The sequence below is a fragment of the Propithecus coquereli genome, unplaced genomic scaffold (assembly GCF_000956105.1).
Source record: "Propithecus coquereli isolate 6110/MARCELLA unplaced genomic scaffold, Pcoq_1.0 Scaffold314, whole genome shotgun sequence".
Lineage (NCBI taxonomy): Eukaryota > Metazoa > Chordata > Mammalia > Primates > Indriidae > Propithecus > Propithecus coquereli.
The window spans coordinates 1740691-1757633 of record NW_012148775.1 but is presented as its reverse complement, the minus strand read 5'-3'; the positions used below and the strand labels follow the sequence as shown (position 1 = coordinate 1757633).

The following is a 16943-nucleotide window of genomic DNA, read 5'->3' as shown; positions in this document are numbered from 1 at the left end:
TATCAGTGTGCGCCATCATGCCTGGCTAATTTTTAAAATAATTTTTTGTAGAAAGAGGGACTCACTATGTTGCCCAGGCTGGTCTCGAACTTCTGGCCTCAAGCAATCCTCCTGCCTCGGTCTCTCAAAGTGCTGGGATTATAGGCATGAGCCACCACACCTGGCCTGATTTTTTTTTTTTTGTCCTCCATATTACCAAAAATAAGTCTATCTACAGATTTGGAAGATTAGATTAACGTTGTAGCTTTCACTTGATTTTGTGTGAGAGTCCTAGAGACAGGACTTCATTTGGGTCTTAGGTTTCTCAAAGGCAAGTGCTATAGTTGCATCCTCCAATTGTTTTATAAAGCAGGGAACCATTGGCCTTGGAGATTGAGATTTTTTCCCCTAATACTGAAAGGTACAGTGCCATGGTGGTTGAGCACGTGGGCTCTGAGCCAGTCTGCCTGGATTCCATGCCAGTTCTGCTATCTACTTCCAGTATATTGAGCAAGTTACCTAACTTCCCTATGCCTTAGTCTCTGCTTCTGCAAATGGGGGTGATGATAAAAGAAGTACCTAATTCCTGGAATTTCCAGGCAGATTGAATGAATGAATATGCTGAAAAGTCTTACTTAGCATAGTGCTTGGCACATCGCCAACATGTATTAAATGGAAACTATTGTCTATTTTCAGCTGTAAGAAGGGAGATAGTAGGCCTAATGTGACATTTCCTGAACAACTAAAACATGGTAATTCACTTTCCCTATGTATTTATTTATTCGTTAAGAACTTCTAAGCCACTACTCTATACTGGCTTTGTGGTAAGAGCTGGGGCTACCAGCCAGGTATGAATCAAAGTCCTTGCCCTCAAAGAGTTGAAAGAGCCGTACAGTTAGCACTCAAACACATCATTAAAAATTGAAATTTCAAGCAGGGAGAAGTGCTAGGAAGGAAATAAGACAGAACCCTGTGGTGGGGAGGAATTGATGGGCTATTTAGCCTTTGTTTCCTAAGCCAGGGTTACTGATAATTTTCTTTTAAATGGAATCCTCCTCCCCATAGCTGCCAATATTTGACACAAATGTAAATGCACGTGAATTACAGTATTCCCCATTTTATTACAGACAATGTTATAAGGTAGATATATGGATCTTTAATATGGTAGCAGCAAAACCCAAAGGAAAATAAGGCCTCATAGGGAAGGCTATGGAACTCAGTTTTCCTCATTTGTAAAATGAAGATAATAATATCTACAGCACAGGTTGGTTGTGAGGCTTAAATGGGATAATAAGTGTAAAAGGGTCTAGTATTATCTCATTTAATTTTCAAAATAATAAAAAGAGATTGGCATTAATATTTCCATAGTATAAGTGGGGAAACCTAGGCTCAGAGAAGTTGGGGTAAGGGAGGGAGCTGGGATTCAAACTCAGGAGTCGAGTTCAGAGCCTGAACCAACATGGTTTCTGCCTTTGAATCTGTCCCCAGCCCAGTGTTCACATCGGGGGCCAAAGGAGAGAGTGACTACAAGCAGAAATGGAAGGCAGTTTCACTAAAAACTCTGCAAGACTTAATCATACCTCTCCAGCAAGGTTCACGAAGCAGTGAAAAAAGCAAGCCCCAGACAACCCACAGAAGGGGAGAAAATATTTGCAAATGACATATCTGACAAAGTATTTGTATCCAGACTATATAAAGAACTCTTACAACTCAACAATGGGAAGACAACCAACCCAATTAAAAATGGGCAAAACATCTGAATAGCCATTTCTTTGAAGAAGATATACAAATGGCCAATAAGCACATGAAAAGATGCTCAACATCATTCATCATTAGGGAAATGCAGATCAAAACCTCAGAAAGATACCACTTCACACCCACTAGGATAGCTGGAATAAAATAGACAATAACAAGTGTTACTGAGGCTGTAGAGAAACTGGCACCCTCATCCAGAGCTGTTGGGAATTTAATATGATGCAGCCACTTTGGAAACCATCTAGCAGTCCCTCGAAAAGCTAAACACAGGGTTATCATGTGACCCGACAATCCCCCCAATGCATCTAAGAAAACTGAAACATACATTCACACGAAAAGCTTGTACATGAATGCTCATAGCAGCATAATTTATAAGAGCCAAAAAGGAATCAACTCAAATGTCCATCAACGAATGAATAGAAAAACAAAATGTGGAATATCCATGCAATAGAATATTATTCGGCTTTGAAAAGAAGGACGCACTGATATATGGTACAACATGGGCAAACCTCAAAAACATTATACTAAGTGACAGAAGCCAGACATGCAAGATCACATAACGTATGATTCCACTTATATGAAATATCCAGAATAGGTAAATTCATGGAGACAGACAGATTAGAGGTTGCCAGGAGCTGGGGGGATGGGGAGTGGCTGCTAATGGGTATGAGGTTTCTGTTTGGAGTGATGAAAATTTATTAGAATTAGATAGTAATGATGGCTGTGCAACCTTCCGAATATACTAAAAGCCACTGAGTTGTATGCTTTTTTTTTTTTTTTGGTAAAGAAGCAAGGCGCAGTGGCAGGGCTTTTGAAACTTGAGTGTCCAGTGGACTAACGTGGTTCCCTAACATGGATGCCAGCTGGTGCCTGGCAGCTTGGGGGTACGACAGTTACCCCAGCGCCCAGTGGAAGCAGCAGTGAAGCCATGCCAGTGTGGCAGATTAGACTTTTGTGTGAACACATGAGAAACACCCCCTTGAAATAGAGAAGGGAGTTTTCCAGGGAGTCGACTTAGCGAAGAGGGATGAGAACCAGTGAAGCCTGGGCTACTGCTTGTCAACGCAAGCCCCATTGAAACTCACATGTCACTAACGCCTAGGGAAGTCAGAACCCAGACACGAATAAACCCTGCATCTTCAATGACTGAATTAGCTTTGAGTAATAATTGTTCCAGTTTGCAATGAGGGTTGAAGAAAGAATTGGTGCTAAATGGCGGGGGGGTGGGGTGGGAGGGGAGTTTGGATTGAAACCAGAGCAAAGTACTATTCTGTTAAAAGCTCTTACGAGATGCCCCACTGGGTAACAGACGCCCTAGCTCTCTCCTATGTGGTCTATCCCAGGATTCCTCCCTGCGGGAGTTAAAATCATTTTAAGTGGATGACAGAGATGACATAGCATATGGCCCTGGAAGCTTATTTACACCCCAGGGCCTTTGCACTTCCCAGCCCTGCCCAGATCTTCTCAGAGCTGGCTTCTCATCCTTCAGCCTTTGCTGACCATCCTTTCTAAAGTAGAATCTCTCTCACGTGCCTCCCTGTTGATTCTCTTCTCTGAAATGACCTTGCTGATTTGATAACTTGTGTGTGGCCTGTCTTCCTCATGCTTGGATATAAGTTCCTGGAGAGCTGGTACTGTGACTGTCTCATTGGACATATGGAGGGTCACTGTAGGCTGTAGTTGTCTTGTGCTGCCTGTGGAGGGATGAGCAAGTCCATTCAATTTCAGGGCAGAGTGTTAGCAAGCCCCTTTGGCTGTGGATCTGAAGCTACACTCTCCAAACAGCTCATCTGTTTGTTTCCTGTGTCTTATTTCTCAACTGGTTCAGAATTCCTGAAGGGAGGAAGAGCGGTGAATCCACTGACCCAACATGTAGGCTGCCTCTAGTCACTGTACAAAGCTGGCATTTATCTCTAGGACTGCCACAGTGCTTGGCATCAGTAGGTGTTCAGAAATTGCTAAATGAATAAATGAATGAATGAATGAGGGAGAACCTCCCTCCCCACTTTCTACCCTTGAGGAATGGTGTAGAAAGTTTCCCAGCTGCTGTGGAACCTTCTCTGAGGATTCCACACTCAAGCGATGCTTCTTCATGTTGGCTTTATCTCCCTCCCCCCTCATCTGAATTCCCTCACCCAGCTTTTCTCTTTAAACCTCAGAGCCAACTGCCACCCCAACCAGCCTCCTACCATGGTGGCATGGGCCAGGGATGGCTATTGCTGGGAGAGGAGGCTGGTGACCAAGCCTTGCTCTGTCTTTGGCCCCTCAGAGGGCCATTTGCCACTCCCCTGGCCTTCTTCATTTCCCTTCTCATTGAAAATGGGCCTTAGTACAACCTCTATGGAAAATAGTATGGAGATTCCTCAAAGAACTACAAAGACCTACTATTCGATCCAGAAATCCTACTCCTGGGTATTTACCCAAAGGAAAAAAAAGTCATTTTATCAAAAAGATACATGCACTAGAATGTTTATTGCAGCACAATTCACAATCAAAAAGATGTGGAAACAACCCAAGTGCCCATCAATTCATGAGTGGATTAATAAAATGTGGTATATGTGTACCACAGAGTAATACTCAGCCATAAAAAATGAATTAATACCTTTTGCAACAATCTGGATGGAACTAGAGACCATCCTCCTTAGTGAAGTATCTCAAGAATGGAAAAACGAACACCACATGTGCTCACTATTAAATTGGAGCTAACTGATCACCACTCACGTGCACACATGGAAGTAAAACTCAAAGGAAATCATGCAGGTGGCGGGGGGAAGAGGAGGCGGGGGGAAGAGGAGGTGGGTGAAATCATACCTAACAGGTACAGTGTACACTATCTGGGTGATGGGCACAGTTATAACCTCGACTCAAGCAGTACACAAGCAATCCATGTAACCAAAACATTTGTGCCCCCGTAATATTCTGAAAAAAAAAAAAAAGAAAAGAAAATGGGCCTTGCAATGTGCCACAATTAAACATGAATGTGGACGAGAATTTTGGGAGGATATTTGAAGTGATGGAGACATTCTCTCTGGTGTCTACCGTTTCTTTATTTTGGTAGATACCTACAGAAGAAATAGTGCAGCTCAAGGGAAAAGATTATGAACCATGTGTTCTCCAAAAACATGAAGCATTTGTCTCAGGAGTGCATCATCAGATGCCCTCCACGTGGGTGGAAGACAGAACAAAAAGTGGGCCACTAACCAAATTAGTGGAGGTGAATGTCTGCATGGATAGAGAAAGAGCTACTTCTAGGCCAGGCACGATGCCTCACGCCCGTGATCCTAGCACTCTAGGAGGCCAAGGTGGGAGGATGGCTTCAGGTCAGGAATTAGAGACCAACCTGAGCAAGAGCAAGACCCCATTTCTACCAAAAATAGAAAAAATCAGCTAGGCATGGTGGTGCACCTGTAGTCCCAGCTACTTGGGAGGCTGAGGCAGGAGGATCGCTTGAGCCCAGGAGTTTGAAGTTGCAGTGAGCTAGGCTGACACCGCTACACTCTAGCTGGGGTGAGAGAGCAAGACTCTGCCTCAAAAAAAAAAAAAAAAAAAAAAAAATCATTGAAATTTGGAACAAAAACAACAACACTGCAGACACTTTCCAAGCATTTGTTTTATGGCAGGAACTGGGCTAACCTGTAGGTTCTCTGTCCTTCAAGATTTTCAAGACTAGAATAAAATATCAGAATAAAACATCATTTGTCTTGAGTTAAGTAGAGAGCTGACCATTTCAGCTCCAGAAGAATATATGATTTAGGGCAAGAATCACCTTTTGGGTTGGAGAAGAATGCACCTAATTACTAACTCCTCCTCCTTCTTGCTGAAGATTTTTTTCTTTTTATCATCTTTAGAAAAGTGCTTATGTATGACTAGAAACGAGGTCTAACATTTTTAGTAGAAAATATGGAAGATATTAAAAACTCATAGGAATATTTGAAATGACAGTAGCCAAAATTTATCAAGTACCATTCCACTTAACTCACACAACAACCCCTTTGAGGTAGATGATATTGTTTCCAATTTACAGATGAGGAAGCTGAGGCTGAGAGAGGTTAAGTCATTTGATCGATGTCACATAACAGTAAGTGGTAGAGCCAGGATTCCAACCCTGGTGGGCCCAATAATAGAGTTTGTGCTCTTAACTTTTACATTGTAATTCTCCATAATCCTACCATTTAGAGGAAATCAGTGTAGACATTTTGGAATACATTCTCCATGCGCCAGTTCATGCGAGTGCATGTATATGGGTATGTGGATACTTTTAACTGATAAAGAATGTGGGATCTCACTGAACACACAATTTTGTATTTGGTACTATTTTTCTGTTTGATCTTTTGCCCTAAGTGAGCATTTCCCTGCATCATAAAAATTCTTCAAAAGCATGATTCTAACAGTTATGTAATAGTCCATGTTATAAACAGATGTAATATAATTTACTTAGTCTATCTCCTATGTTGGAATCAACATTTATATTTATTTCAATTTTTTTATATTTATAACAGCAATATCAAATATTAATTAGGCAGTTACTCTGTGCTAGGCACCATGCTTCATGTTTATTATAACAACTCATTTTACAATTTACTTTGTAACTAATGCTGGAATGAACATCTAATATGTAATATTATGCCTCTCCATTTAGTTAACGTCTTTAAATTTTAATCTCTTGGTGAAGCTCTCTTTGTATGGATTTTGCATGTTTCAGGTATGTTTATTTGCTATTGTGAATATGCCAATATTCTGATCTGTAGAGTTGCTGATACTGAAATCCTAATTTTGGAATGTGCTCCCTCTTCTTCAAACCAACTCTTCTCTCTTTCAAAGCCATCCTCATCTTCTTCACTCCTTTATCTCTAGTATATATTTGGCGAGTGAGGAGAAAGTGAGGTTTTTCTCTTTCTTTGTCTCATTCATTGTCCCTGTCTCTTTCTGTCTCTGTCTCTTCCTCTTTCCCTCCCCCTTATCCACCCTCCCATCACCTGTAGACTTATATCTATGCCTGAACATAGTCTAGTCTAAGATATTTTTGTCCAGGTGTAAGAACATAGAAGATCAATATTGCTTTAGATCCCAAACTCCTAGATAGCAGGCTTCTATCAAAATGCTTCATGTATGTGAGCACTTAGTAAGTATTTTCAGTGATAACACCTGGATTTGCAGTAGACTTTGGGGTTTCTTATTTAGATTTTGCTTGCTCATAAGTTTCTATGTCTAAAGGTAGTGCTGGGACTTCTAAGACTGGGCTTCCTGATTACAGGATGCATTTCTTCCTCATTACCATTCATTCATTCATGCTCATCTGTCTGCATCTTGGGCTTTTGGGCTTTTTCTCCTCATAATTATCTTCAAGGACAAGTGAGAACTGTCCTTTTGGCTGTCTGTCATTACAGTCAAAAGCTAGGGAGGAATTCTGCCAGGCTTGATTGAGCATCTTGTATGATGCTTCTTATATTGATGGGGTAAGTCTGTTGAAAGAGAAAGCTTTCAGGACATCAAAGCTCTATTCCTTTGTTTACAGCAACGGGCAAGGCATAGCCATCTGATTATAAATGCTTCAAGAGACTAGACTGTAAACTCCACAGGGGCAAGGACTGTCATGTTTGATTTTGTCAGAAAGTCTCAGTTTGCTCATGGATATATAAGGACAGCTTTCTTATGTACCTTGCTGGGATTCTGCGAAGAACGAGTCAATGTGTCAATACAAAAATGCTTTGAAAAGTAAACACACATGTATGAATGTTATAACAACAACAGCAACAATAATAGCAATATCACACTGCTATAAAAATTATCTGCAGTAAAGAACAAATAAAATTACCAGAAGAGGGCATTAAATACAGGAGCTCTCCTTCAGTTTGAGGAATAGGAGGTATAATATAAAGGGTAAAGGAAACAGAAAGACAAGTTTCCGAATTTCACCTGTGGGGAAAAAAGAGAATGAGGGAGGAAGAAAATCAGCAAAAGTTTGGCCAGGGAGATTCATTAATTTTTAAAAATGAAAACAAATTGTTAGAGACGGGGGTCTCCCTATGTTGCTCAGGCTGGATTTGAACTCCTGGGCTCAAGGGATCCTCCAGCCTCAGCCTTCCAAGTAGCTGGGATTACAAGCACAAGCCATCAAGCCAGGCTCATCGAAAACACCCGTGTTGAAAGAAAGGGGAAGAGGTGGGTCTATGAAGCAAGAATGTTAGGGCTGGAGCACTCTGCAATGCCTCCATACCAACAATGGCTCTACTTATTAAAGTGAGAACCAAGGTACCATTAAGAACAGCATTTCCCAAAATGTGTTCTATGGCATTTAGCCTTATGATCCAAGGATGCTGGGAAGCGTGCCTGGTAAATGCCCTATGCTGGACTGTTCCATTAAAAACCACAGGCACGGTGGTTTGCCAAAGGCTCTGAGAAACTCCAAAGGAAAGGAAACAATTTACTTCTGCATAACTTAGCATTTGACTTCTCAATTTCATCCATTCTCACCCCTGCACCTGTTTTGGTAAAATTTGTTAACATCAGGCAGAACCAGGCATCTGAGAAGCACAGTTTGGAAATCCTACCTTAATTCCTGAACTTGCAGAACTGGAATTTTTTGGGTATGTTCAGGTTCACCTTTCGGATGAGGGGCTTTGAACGGAAGAGTGTCATGCCTTGAACTAGCAAGCTGAGAACGGAGATCAATTTTTAAATGCGGACCCACTGGTCCGCAGGGTAAGGATATCAGTGAGTTCTGGGTTAGCCAGGAAACTTACCCTTGGGAACCAAGCCTTGGCCAACCTCTCAGTGAACCTTGGCATTTGCCTGGGTCTCCTGGATATTTTCCAAAAAAGTTTTGGCATACATGCTAAACACAGCTGGGGAAGGGAAGAGAATCCTCAGAGACAAATGTAGGAGCAGACACAGGCCTACATAGCTATTTATTCATGCATTCATTCATTCATCCATCAAACGTTTGCTACATGTTGTGTGCCTGACGTGCTAGGTGCTGGGGCTAACAGTGCAACCTCAAGGGGTTCGCATACACAAGTCAGCACAGGGAAGTAAAGATGATCTGAGAGGACATCTGTTCAGAGCATACTGGGGTACAACCTTGGGTGAGAGAGAGGAGGTAATCAAGAAAGGCTTCATGGAGGTGGTGATTTTTTTTTCCAGCTAAGCCTTGTGAGAAGAGTGGAATCCGCATTTTAAGATCCTTAGGTGATACAAGTTTGAGAAGCACTGTTCTAGATGTGAGTCCTACCTGGCCTTCCCTTGATGATTATTTGAAGGAATTCTCTGAAGTCATCATTAATATTTGTACATTATAAATCAGAAACAGTTTGCTAATTAATTAATGACAAACTCCATGCCTCAACCATGGCCCATTTGGTCAACTCATTTAATAGCTGCTGCCTTGTTGTCTTACCTGCCATTCATCTGGGCAGTGTTTAATGACTTTGGAAAGGATGTTCTAGCTGGATCTTTCTTTCTTTTCTTTCTTTCTTTCTTTCCTCCTTTTACTTTTTATTATGTAAAATTTTAAATGTATACAAAAATTAACAGGATAATAAAATAACTCCCTGTGATCCCATAACCCAGCTGCAACAACTATCCATTAATGGCAAATCTTGTTTTATTTCTCTCCCCACATTATGTGATGACAAGTCCAGCCACTATAGCATTTCATCTACAACAGCCTTTAAAATTTAGATGGCCTTTAAAATGTATTTTCTTTGGTAGGAACACACAGATTAACATCTTGAAATAGATGGAGTCTGCATCTCCAACCATCTAAGCCTGAAAGGACTCTCACAGCAGTTTAGATTCTAGATTTTCAAATACCAAATGTCAGTGGCCACCCTCTCCCACATAGCTGTGAAACTCATGAAAGTAGCTGACAAGGCAGGGCCGCCTGGGCGACATGCCTATCTGCAAAATCTCTGGGTATCTTGAACACAGCCTTCAAAAGATGACACACTTCAGAGAAGGTCTTTATCATCTGGAACTATCTGAGTGCTCTTCAGAGCTTCAAGTACAGAAATTCATAAGAAATAAGTCACAGGAGTCTACAATATTAATATCCCATTTCTCAGGTGACAATCTCGTGGGAAGAGCCAGAGAACGTTAAGAGGAATCCCATGGAGGGATCCAATGAACAGCAGTCAGCATTCAGAACTCCAACCCCGAGGGCAGTGTCAAGCCCCTGGGTCAGCTGCCTGGACCAAGACCTGTTATTTTTAAGTTCACCAAAAACAAAACAAAATCAACCAAACCAAACCCCCCAGAACCAAACAACCACAACAAAAACACAAAAGCCAACTTCCCTTTGAACCTAATTGACGTCTGCTTGCAACTGCTGGTGAGCCTGGATCAAATGGAAAAAACGCTTAGTTTAGTTTCTCTTTCATCTTTTGAGTATTTACTTTCTTTTTGGCAACTGACCTTGTCTTCCAGAGCAGGTGTGTTCAGGCTTGGGGCGGGGCTGTGGCTTACTGTGCCAAGCCCACTACCAGATAATGGCTTGTGACAAACGCTTTGGACTAACTGCCCCTTATCACTGTATCTTCTGTGGGTTTGTGAGACTGGCTGCCTTGATATTTACCCTCAGGCTGCAACAAATATTTATTCCAGCGACATGTCTACTGGTCATTGTTTTTATTCTTATCAAATCTGCTCATCTCAATACAAATATAAAACTGCTATTCGAAAATGTAATGGCCTATATCCCTAGAAAGTACACATCTTAATCATCATCACCATCATCATTATCAAGACTTATTGAGTTCTAGCTGTGTTCTAGCAAGTGAGTTGAAAACTTTTAACTTTTATCATTTAATCTCCATAATTGTACTTCGGTAAATACAATCACAACTGCCATTTTACAAGGTGAAAAAACTAAGCTTCAGAAAGATTGAGACACTTGCATGAAATCACAGCCATAGCAAATAAAAGACGAGGAATTGAACCTCAATAGTTTGTCTCTAGATGGGTTCCGTAGGGGTGAGGGAAAAGTTCTGACGATAGCTTATAAACCATCCAATCAAAAGTCACTGGCTATTTTGCCTCGATGATTAGAGTAACCACTAGCTCAGCTGTGCGAATGATTACATCATGATGTCATCAAGAATTGAGGCTTGGCGTGGGCTCAACTCCAGTCTCCTGAGTCAGGCAGCAAATTCCAGCCACACAACCAACACATGGTGAACTAATCCTGAATTTGCTAACACTCCTGCAATCTGCCTGGAACCTCACTTCTTCCAGATCCAGAGGGCAGAGATCTTGCTAACCTTAGTTACCACTCGATAGAGGTAAAGGAATGCCTGGAACAGATACTGGCAAATAATAGGTGCCCAATACATATTTGTTGAGTGAACAAACATTTTTTCTTCAGGATCAAAGGCCATATTAGGAAATTATGGAGTTCCTTTCAGATGTAATACACAGAGATAGCTGGGGATGGGTGGGAACATGATGAATGAAGCCTGAAAACCAGCCTGTGCTCCGCTTACCAAGCTGTGTGCCCTGGTGCAGGGCCGTGTCTACGTGGAGGAAGTGTGCCATACTCAAATTCACATGAAGGTGCAATATGGGCTAGCATAGCCCAGTCTGGGGGGAAATTCTTGAGATATATGTCCCCCAGACTGAGTACAGGTTAAGTGCACTTTCAACAAATAGACTTTCAATAGATAAAGGAACAAACACTTCTGTGTCCCTGCCAATGACAATGCCCGACCTGCCAAATATTTTGATACAACAAGATGTGTTAGACTGCGTTAGGCTGCCTCATTACCCCGGGACTCCCCTGGGTCCACATGGGGTGGTGCAAAGAACACAGATGCCTACAGCTTGAGGAACACTCTTATCAAATGTGTATTTTTCAAACTAGTTTTATTCTTCGCCTACTCCAATTTTTGGAATTTTATCAAAGGCTTCTCAGACTTGGCTTCATAAACAAAGGCATTATTTAGAGATTACTGGCTCTTTTTACCATTCTAGGAACTAATTATTTTGAGCCTTGTCAATATCTTCCACATACCCATGTTTACATCGATGTGTGTGCTATCTTACAGTGCTTAATTGGGGTGCTATTAGTACCGGGGGTATGTCCATTCTTTATTGGGGGACAGCTCCTAGTATGGCAGGACATTAGTACTTTGGCTCTTTCAAAGCCAGCAGCACCCCAAATCATTGAGACCACAACAGATGCCCCCTCTCCTCCACAATTCCAAATGCCTCCATGGGGAATGGCCCAATCCCCAGTGGAGACTCCCAGGTGCACCATTGCTGTCTGAACTTATTATAAATTACAGATGAATGAGATTTGAAAATAGCCTGGACTGAACATCACAAAACACCCTAAAGAAAGCACAAAATTGACAGAATTGGTCGGCCACCTTTCTTCGTCATACCCTTCCTCTTCCTCTTTGTCCTTTGCACTTCAGAGTCTTTGTGACAACACTTATTAAGTCCAGATCTGCACTATATCAATGGGAAAACACTTCCAGCACCTTAGGGAGAGTGCAGTAGGGAGGGTGTAGGAGGCACCTTTTAGCATTTGTGTTTTACTTGTTTGGTGTTCTAGTTGTTTTCATGTGTAAAACAAGAGGTCTCTGGGTTCCAAATCTATACATCTGACTGGCAATTATCGTACGTACCTAGCATAGTGCTGGGAGCTTGATATACTTTGTTTTGTTTCATCCTTACAACACTTGTGCTCAACTTAAAACAGCTTTCACATTCCCATTTTATAGATAAAGAAACCACGGCTTTAAAGAGGTATAAAACTTGCCCATAGTCAACTTCCTGTCTCCAGTGTCTGTTCTGGCACTAGAATGGTCTCTTGCTATAAAGCCATTGAAAAAAGTCTTGGGGGAGGGAATGGGGATGCGGGGATTAGAAAAAGAGGTTTCTATTCGAAGCATGTACAAACCTCATCCCCCAGGGCACAACAAGTGGCATCATTAGTATCCAACCTGTCACCACCAGCTGGAATGTTAGCTCATCTCAGACCAATGAGGGAAAAAGCCTCTGCAGGCAGTTTTCGGAGTAGCACCAGGAAAGGGGGGAATTGGCTGCTTCATTAATAAAGCAGGAAAGAATGTGGGCACCAGTGCCAGCCAGAGAGTCTGCTGCTGCCTGGAGAATTTGGCTGCAGCATCATTTGCAGCCTCTTTGCAAAATACCTCAAGACCGGATATCTGGGGAGAGGAAGGAAGGGAGGAAATTGGCTAGTTGGTCCTAAGGAACCGGATAGGATGGCTTCCAGGGCTTCGGTGTAAGAAAAAGCAGCAGGAGTAAAGCAGACGTAATGATTCATTGACATCATTCATTCATGCATGCATTTCATAATATTTAAGCATCTACCACATGCCAGATTCTCTTCTAGGTGCTGAAGATACAGTAACAAACAAAACCAACAAATATCCTTGCCCTCATAGAGCTTATATTCTGATGAGGGGACACAGACAGTAAACACATGAATAAATAATATATCAGATGGTGAGAAGTTCTTGGGCAAAAGGCAGCAAGGGGGAATAGAAATGACATTTGAGTAAAGATCTTATAATAATATCACGCTGGACACTGTTCTAAGTGCTTTACAATTATTATGTCATTAATGTGCACACGAATTTCAAGAAATATAGCTATGGTTATTCCCATTTTACAAAGAGACTGAAGTTCAGATATGCAGTGACTTCCGACATTATACAGCTAGAAAGGGGTGGATCTGGGATTTGAACCTAGACAGTCTAAACTGCTCACTTGAAACCTGGTGCAGACACAGCCTGCAAACCGGGTTTGGGAAGGGGCGAATTGTGGGTGCAAATGGAGTATGGTGCCATGGACAAGTTGGGGGGACTTGACGGGGGGAGGAGGGGTGGCTTGTGATCTTCACCGAACTGAATCAGGACTCTCCGTCTGTGGCAGGAGAGTTCGCTTCGCTGCCCCGTGGGCGGACGGGGGAGGGAGCGCAACTGCAAGGTTGTCCCGGGACAGTGCCGGTCCGAGGCTCGCCCCGCCGCCACCCCGGGGCCAGCTGCTCTAGTCAATAAGGCCTGGATCTAGCGGGCGCTGTCGCCCTCCTGGTGGGTTCACCGGGGAGTTCCTACGAGGGTTGTAGAGGGCCGCGGAGCTGAGCTCGCGAAGGGCAGACTAGAGGCACCAGCGGCCTCTCCTCGAGCGGCGCGCGGCTAGGGAGGCCGGCGCGCAGAGGGCGCGCGGAGCGGCGCTGAGCGTGGAGTCCCCAGTGCATTCCCGGGAGTACCCCGGGCGCAGGTCACAGTGGTGGATGGGGCGTCTGGGAGGCCTTTGCGACGCCAAGAGAGGAGGGGACAGGGTCAGTGCGCAGCAGCTGGGGGAGGAACTACGAAGGAAAGGCGCAAGTGCTTTGCTGGTGAGAGAGGTAGCCGGTGTGAGTTAGCCTGGGCGCGCTGGAAAGGGGGTGCCGGAGAGGGGCAAAGGCAGGCCGTTGGGCGTAGGAAGAAGCGAGAAGGACCTGCTGCTCGGAGAGAGCGTGCCGTGCCGAAGCTCGGGACCTGGGGGGGTCAAGGAGGGGGCGTTGGGAATCACCTGGGGACCCTCGAAGAGTGGCCGAGGCGGTGCCCCGGCGCAGCAGGGAGAGGAGCGTACGCTGAGACGCAGTCCCGGGCGCTGCAGAGCTGGAGCACCGTCGCAGCAGTTTCGGGCACGTAGAGGCTGCGCGCTCAGAGAATGGGCTAGGGTGGCGCGCAATGGGGGTCTGGAAGAGCTGGTCGAGGAGACCCGAGCTAGTGCCTCGGAGCGTCAGAGGAGGAAGAGGGAAGCAGGAAAGTCGACGGAAGAACTTCCCCGTGGCGTAGAGGGCGCGCACCATGGGCGCTGGAAAGGAGAAGCAAGCTAGCGTGGGGGAGGTTTGGTCAGGGCCTGAGCACCAACGAGGCTGCTGGGAGACCCCCAGGGCCTGAGAAAGGTGGGGAGGAGGTGCGGAGGGCAGAGAACGCCTAGCGCCCGGGGCGGTGAGGAAGGGAGCCGCAGAGTCGCACTGGGTCCCCAGGAGGGGCGCAAAGCCGCCAGGGTCTCTTCTCCTGGGCGGCCTCTGGCCCTAATCCACTCACCATGATGGAGAAGACCAAAGCCACGATGTTGACGGGGTACGCAGGGCAAAAACACGAGACGATGGCGAGCCACAGGTAGTTCTTGGGCATGGGCACGTCCTCCTCGGTCTTGTCATCTTCAGTGTTGGCCTCGGGACTGCTGTCCAAAGCCCTCTTGAAGTCCGAGCTGGGGGCGTACTGAGACATGGGCGAGACCGGGCGCAGGCAGGGCGGAGGAGCGCACGGTCCGCGCGGTCTCGGGTCTGGCCGCCGGCTCGCGGCAAGGCTCTGAAAAGCCAGCGGCGCGGGGCTCAAGGGAGACGTGACCTCACCCCGGCTGCGTCCTCCGCCAGCGCCCGCCCAGGCTCAGGGATCCGGGCCAAGAGCCTCCCCACAAGGAGGGAGGGAGGTCGGGGGAGGACAGAGGGAGCCAGTCAGCCTGAGAAGCGCGAAAGGCAGACGAAGACACCGCACTCCCTGGTGGACACACCCAGCGGCCATTGGAGGGACGCGCGGACTCACGCCGGGAAGCCTGGAGTAAGAGGCGGCTCAGGGAAGCGAAGGCCCTTTAAGTTCCTCCTGTCCAGCCTGTGGGCTGAGGATGACCAGCTCATGTTTTAAAGCCACTGAATCTGAATACATTTAGATGGGACGGGGACCCACCCGATCCAGTTGGCGACAGACTTACTATGGCCTCTCAACTTCAATATTTTACCTTAATTGCCTGGCTCAGCCCCTTCTACTCAGACCTTGAAAGAGAAGCCCCCGCGATCACTCCTCCCCCACAGGTGGGCCGGGAGGCAGGTGTTCAGCCTTGGCCTCAACACTCTCAACGAGCTCCACCCCACGGGGTCAGGAGACTGCAGCCCCCTGTAGCCAGTCAGCGGGCACCGCCCTGTCCAGGTGCCCTCCATTTTTTCCCCCGAGTGTGGAAACAAGGAGCTCTTCTCCTCTCCACTCTTCCACCTACAGGACACCTGGAGAGAAATGCCAGTAGATCTGGCAGGTGTAGACAATCCAGATGGATAATTGGGATAGGGAGAAGAGAGAGGAATCCGCTTTGGGAACTGAGTCGACCAGCAGCAATTGCATCAGGGTCTAAGCCATTCACGAGAGGCAGTATGGACCAGAACTGAGGCTCCAAACCTAGTCAGAGTTGGGAAATCATCACCTCTGACTTGAGTGACTTCCAGAAAGTCCCTTCACCTTGCTGAGTCACAGTTTCTTCATCTGAGAAAGAGGACTAATAATAGACCCTATCTCATAAGGGCGCTGTGAGGACTGTAGGAGATTGCACATTAAGCCAGGTGAATCTACGTGCTCAATAAATGTTAGCTGTTATTAGGATGCTATTTTCCCCTATATTCTGAGCTATAGTCAATTATACAGTATCTTAAACTTGATATCCATTGTTCCAAATATTCTACCCAAAATCCAGAGATTCTGAAAGAAACGAAAACAGTTTTATCATGCAAAGTCTCAAAAACAGTTACTCACATCATCATACTCCAAAGTATTAATCATCTGCTGGGCTTTCTCAGAACATGAACTGAGTGGCTGGGATGCCCTCACTTGTCTCATGGGGCCATACTTATTTGTTTATCTGCCTTCCTCATTGGACTGCAAAGCCCCAGAGAGAGGGGACTAGCTTGCTCATCTTTGTGTCAGCACTTGGCACAGTGCCTGATATAAGGTGTGTACTTAGTATAGATTGCTGGGTAAATATACAAATATGAAATAATATCTTCTCCACCATGCCCTCTCCCCCATTTTGGTTGATTAATTAAGTGGCAATAACCCAAAGATGAGATTCATCTACTGAATTCTCAACCAAGTCTTTGCATTGACTGTTCCCTCTGCCTGGAATGCTGTTCTCCAAGACTGTTACGTGGCTCTTCCTTCTTATTCCTCAGTCATCAGCTCAAGTCACCTCAAAGGGAGGTCTTTTCTCTGGATGTATCTAGCCTAGGTCTCCCATAATCATCCTGTATTTACCAGCTTGGGTTATTTTTTTTGTGGCACGTGTATCACAATTGCAATTTATTTGCGTACTTGTTCATTGTCTGTTTTTTCTCTAGACTGTAAGCTATCTAACCCGTTCGAGAGCTGTATTTCCAGCACTTAGAATTGTTCTGGCACATAATAGGAATGCAAGAAATATTTCTT

General features: G+C 44.9%; 1 protein-coding gene across 1 annotated transcript in view; it reads right to left on the bottom strand.

The window, feature by feature from the left end:
* TMEM233 (transmembrane protein 233) overlaps window positions 1-14984 on the bottom strand; it is a 31033-nt gene extending 16049 nt beyond the window's left edge. The window contains exon 1 of the mRNA XM_012650174.1: window positions 14799-14984. Within this exon, the coding sequence (XP_012505628.1) occupies window positions 14799-14984 (186 nt within the window). The remainder of the gene's footprint in view (window positions 1-14798) is intronic.
* Window positions 14985-16943: the final 1959 nt, after the last annotated feature.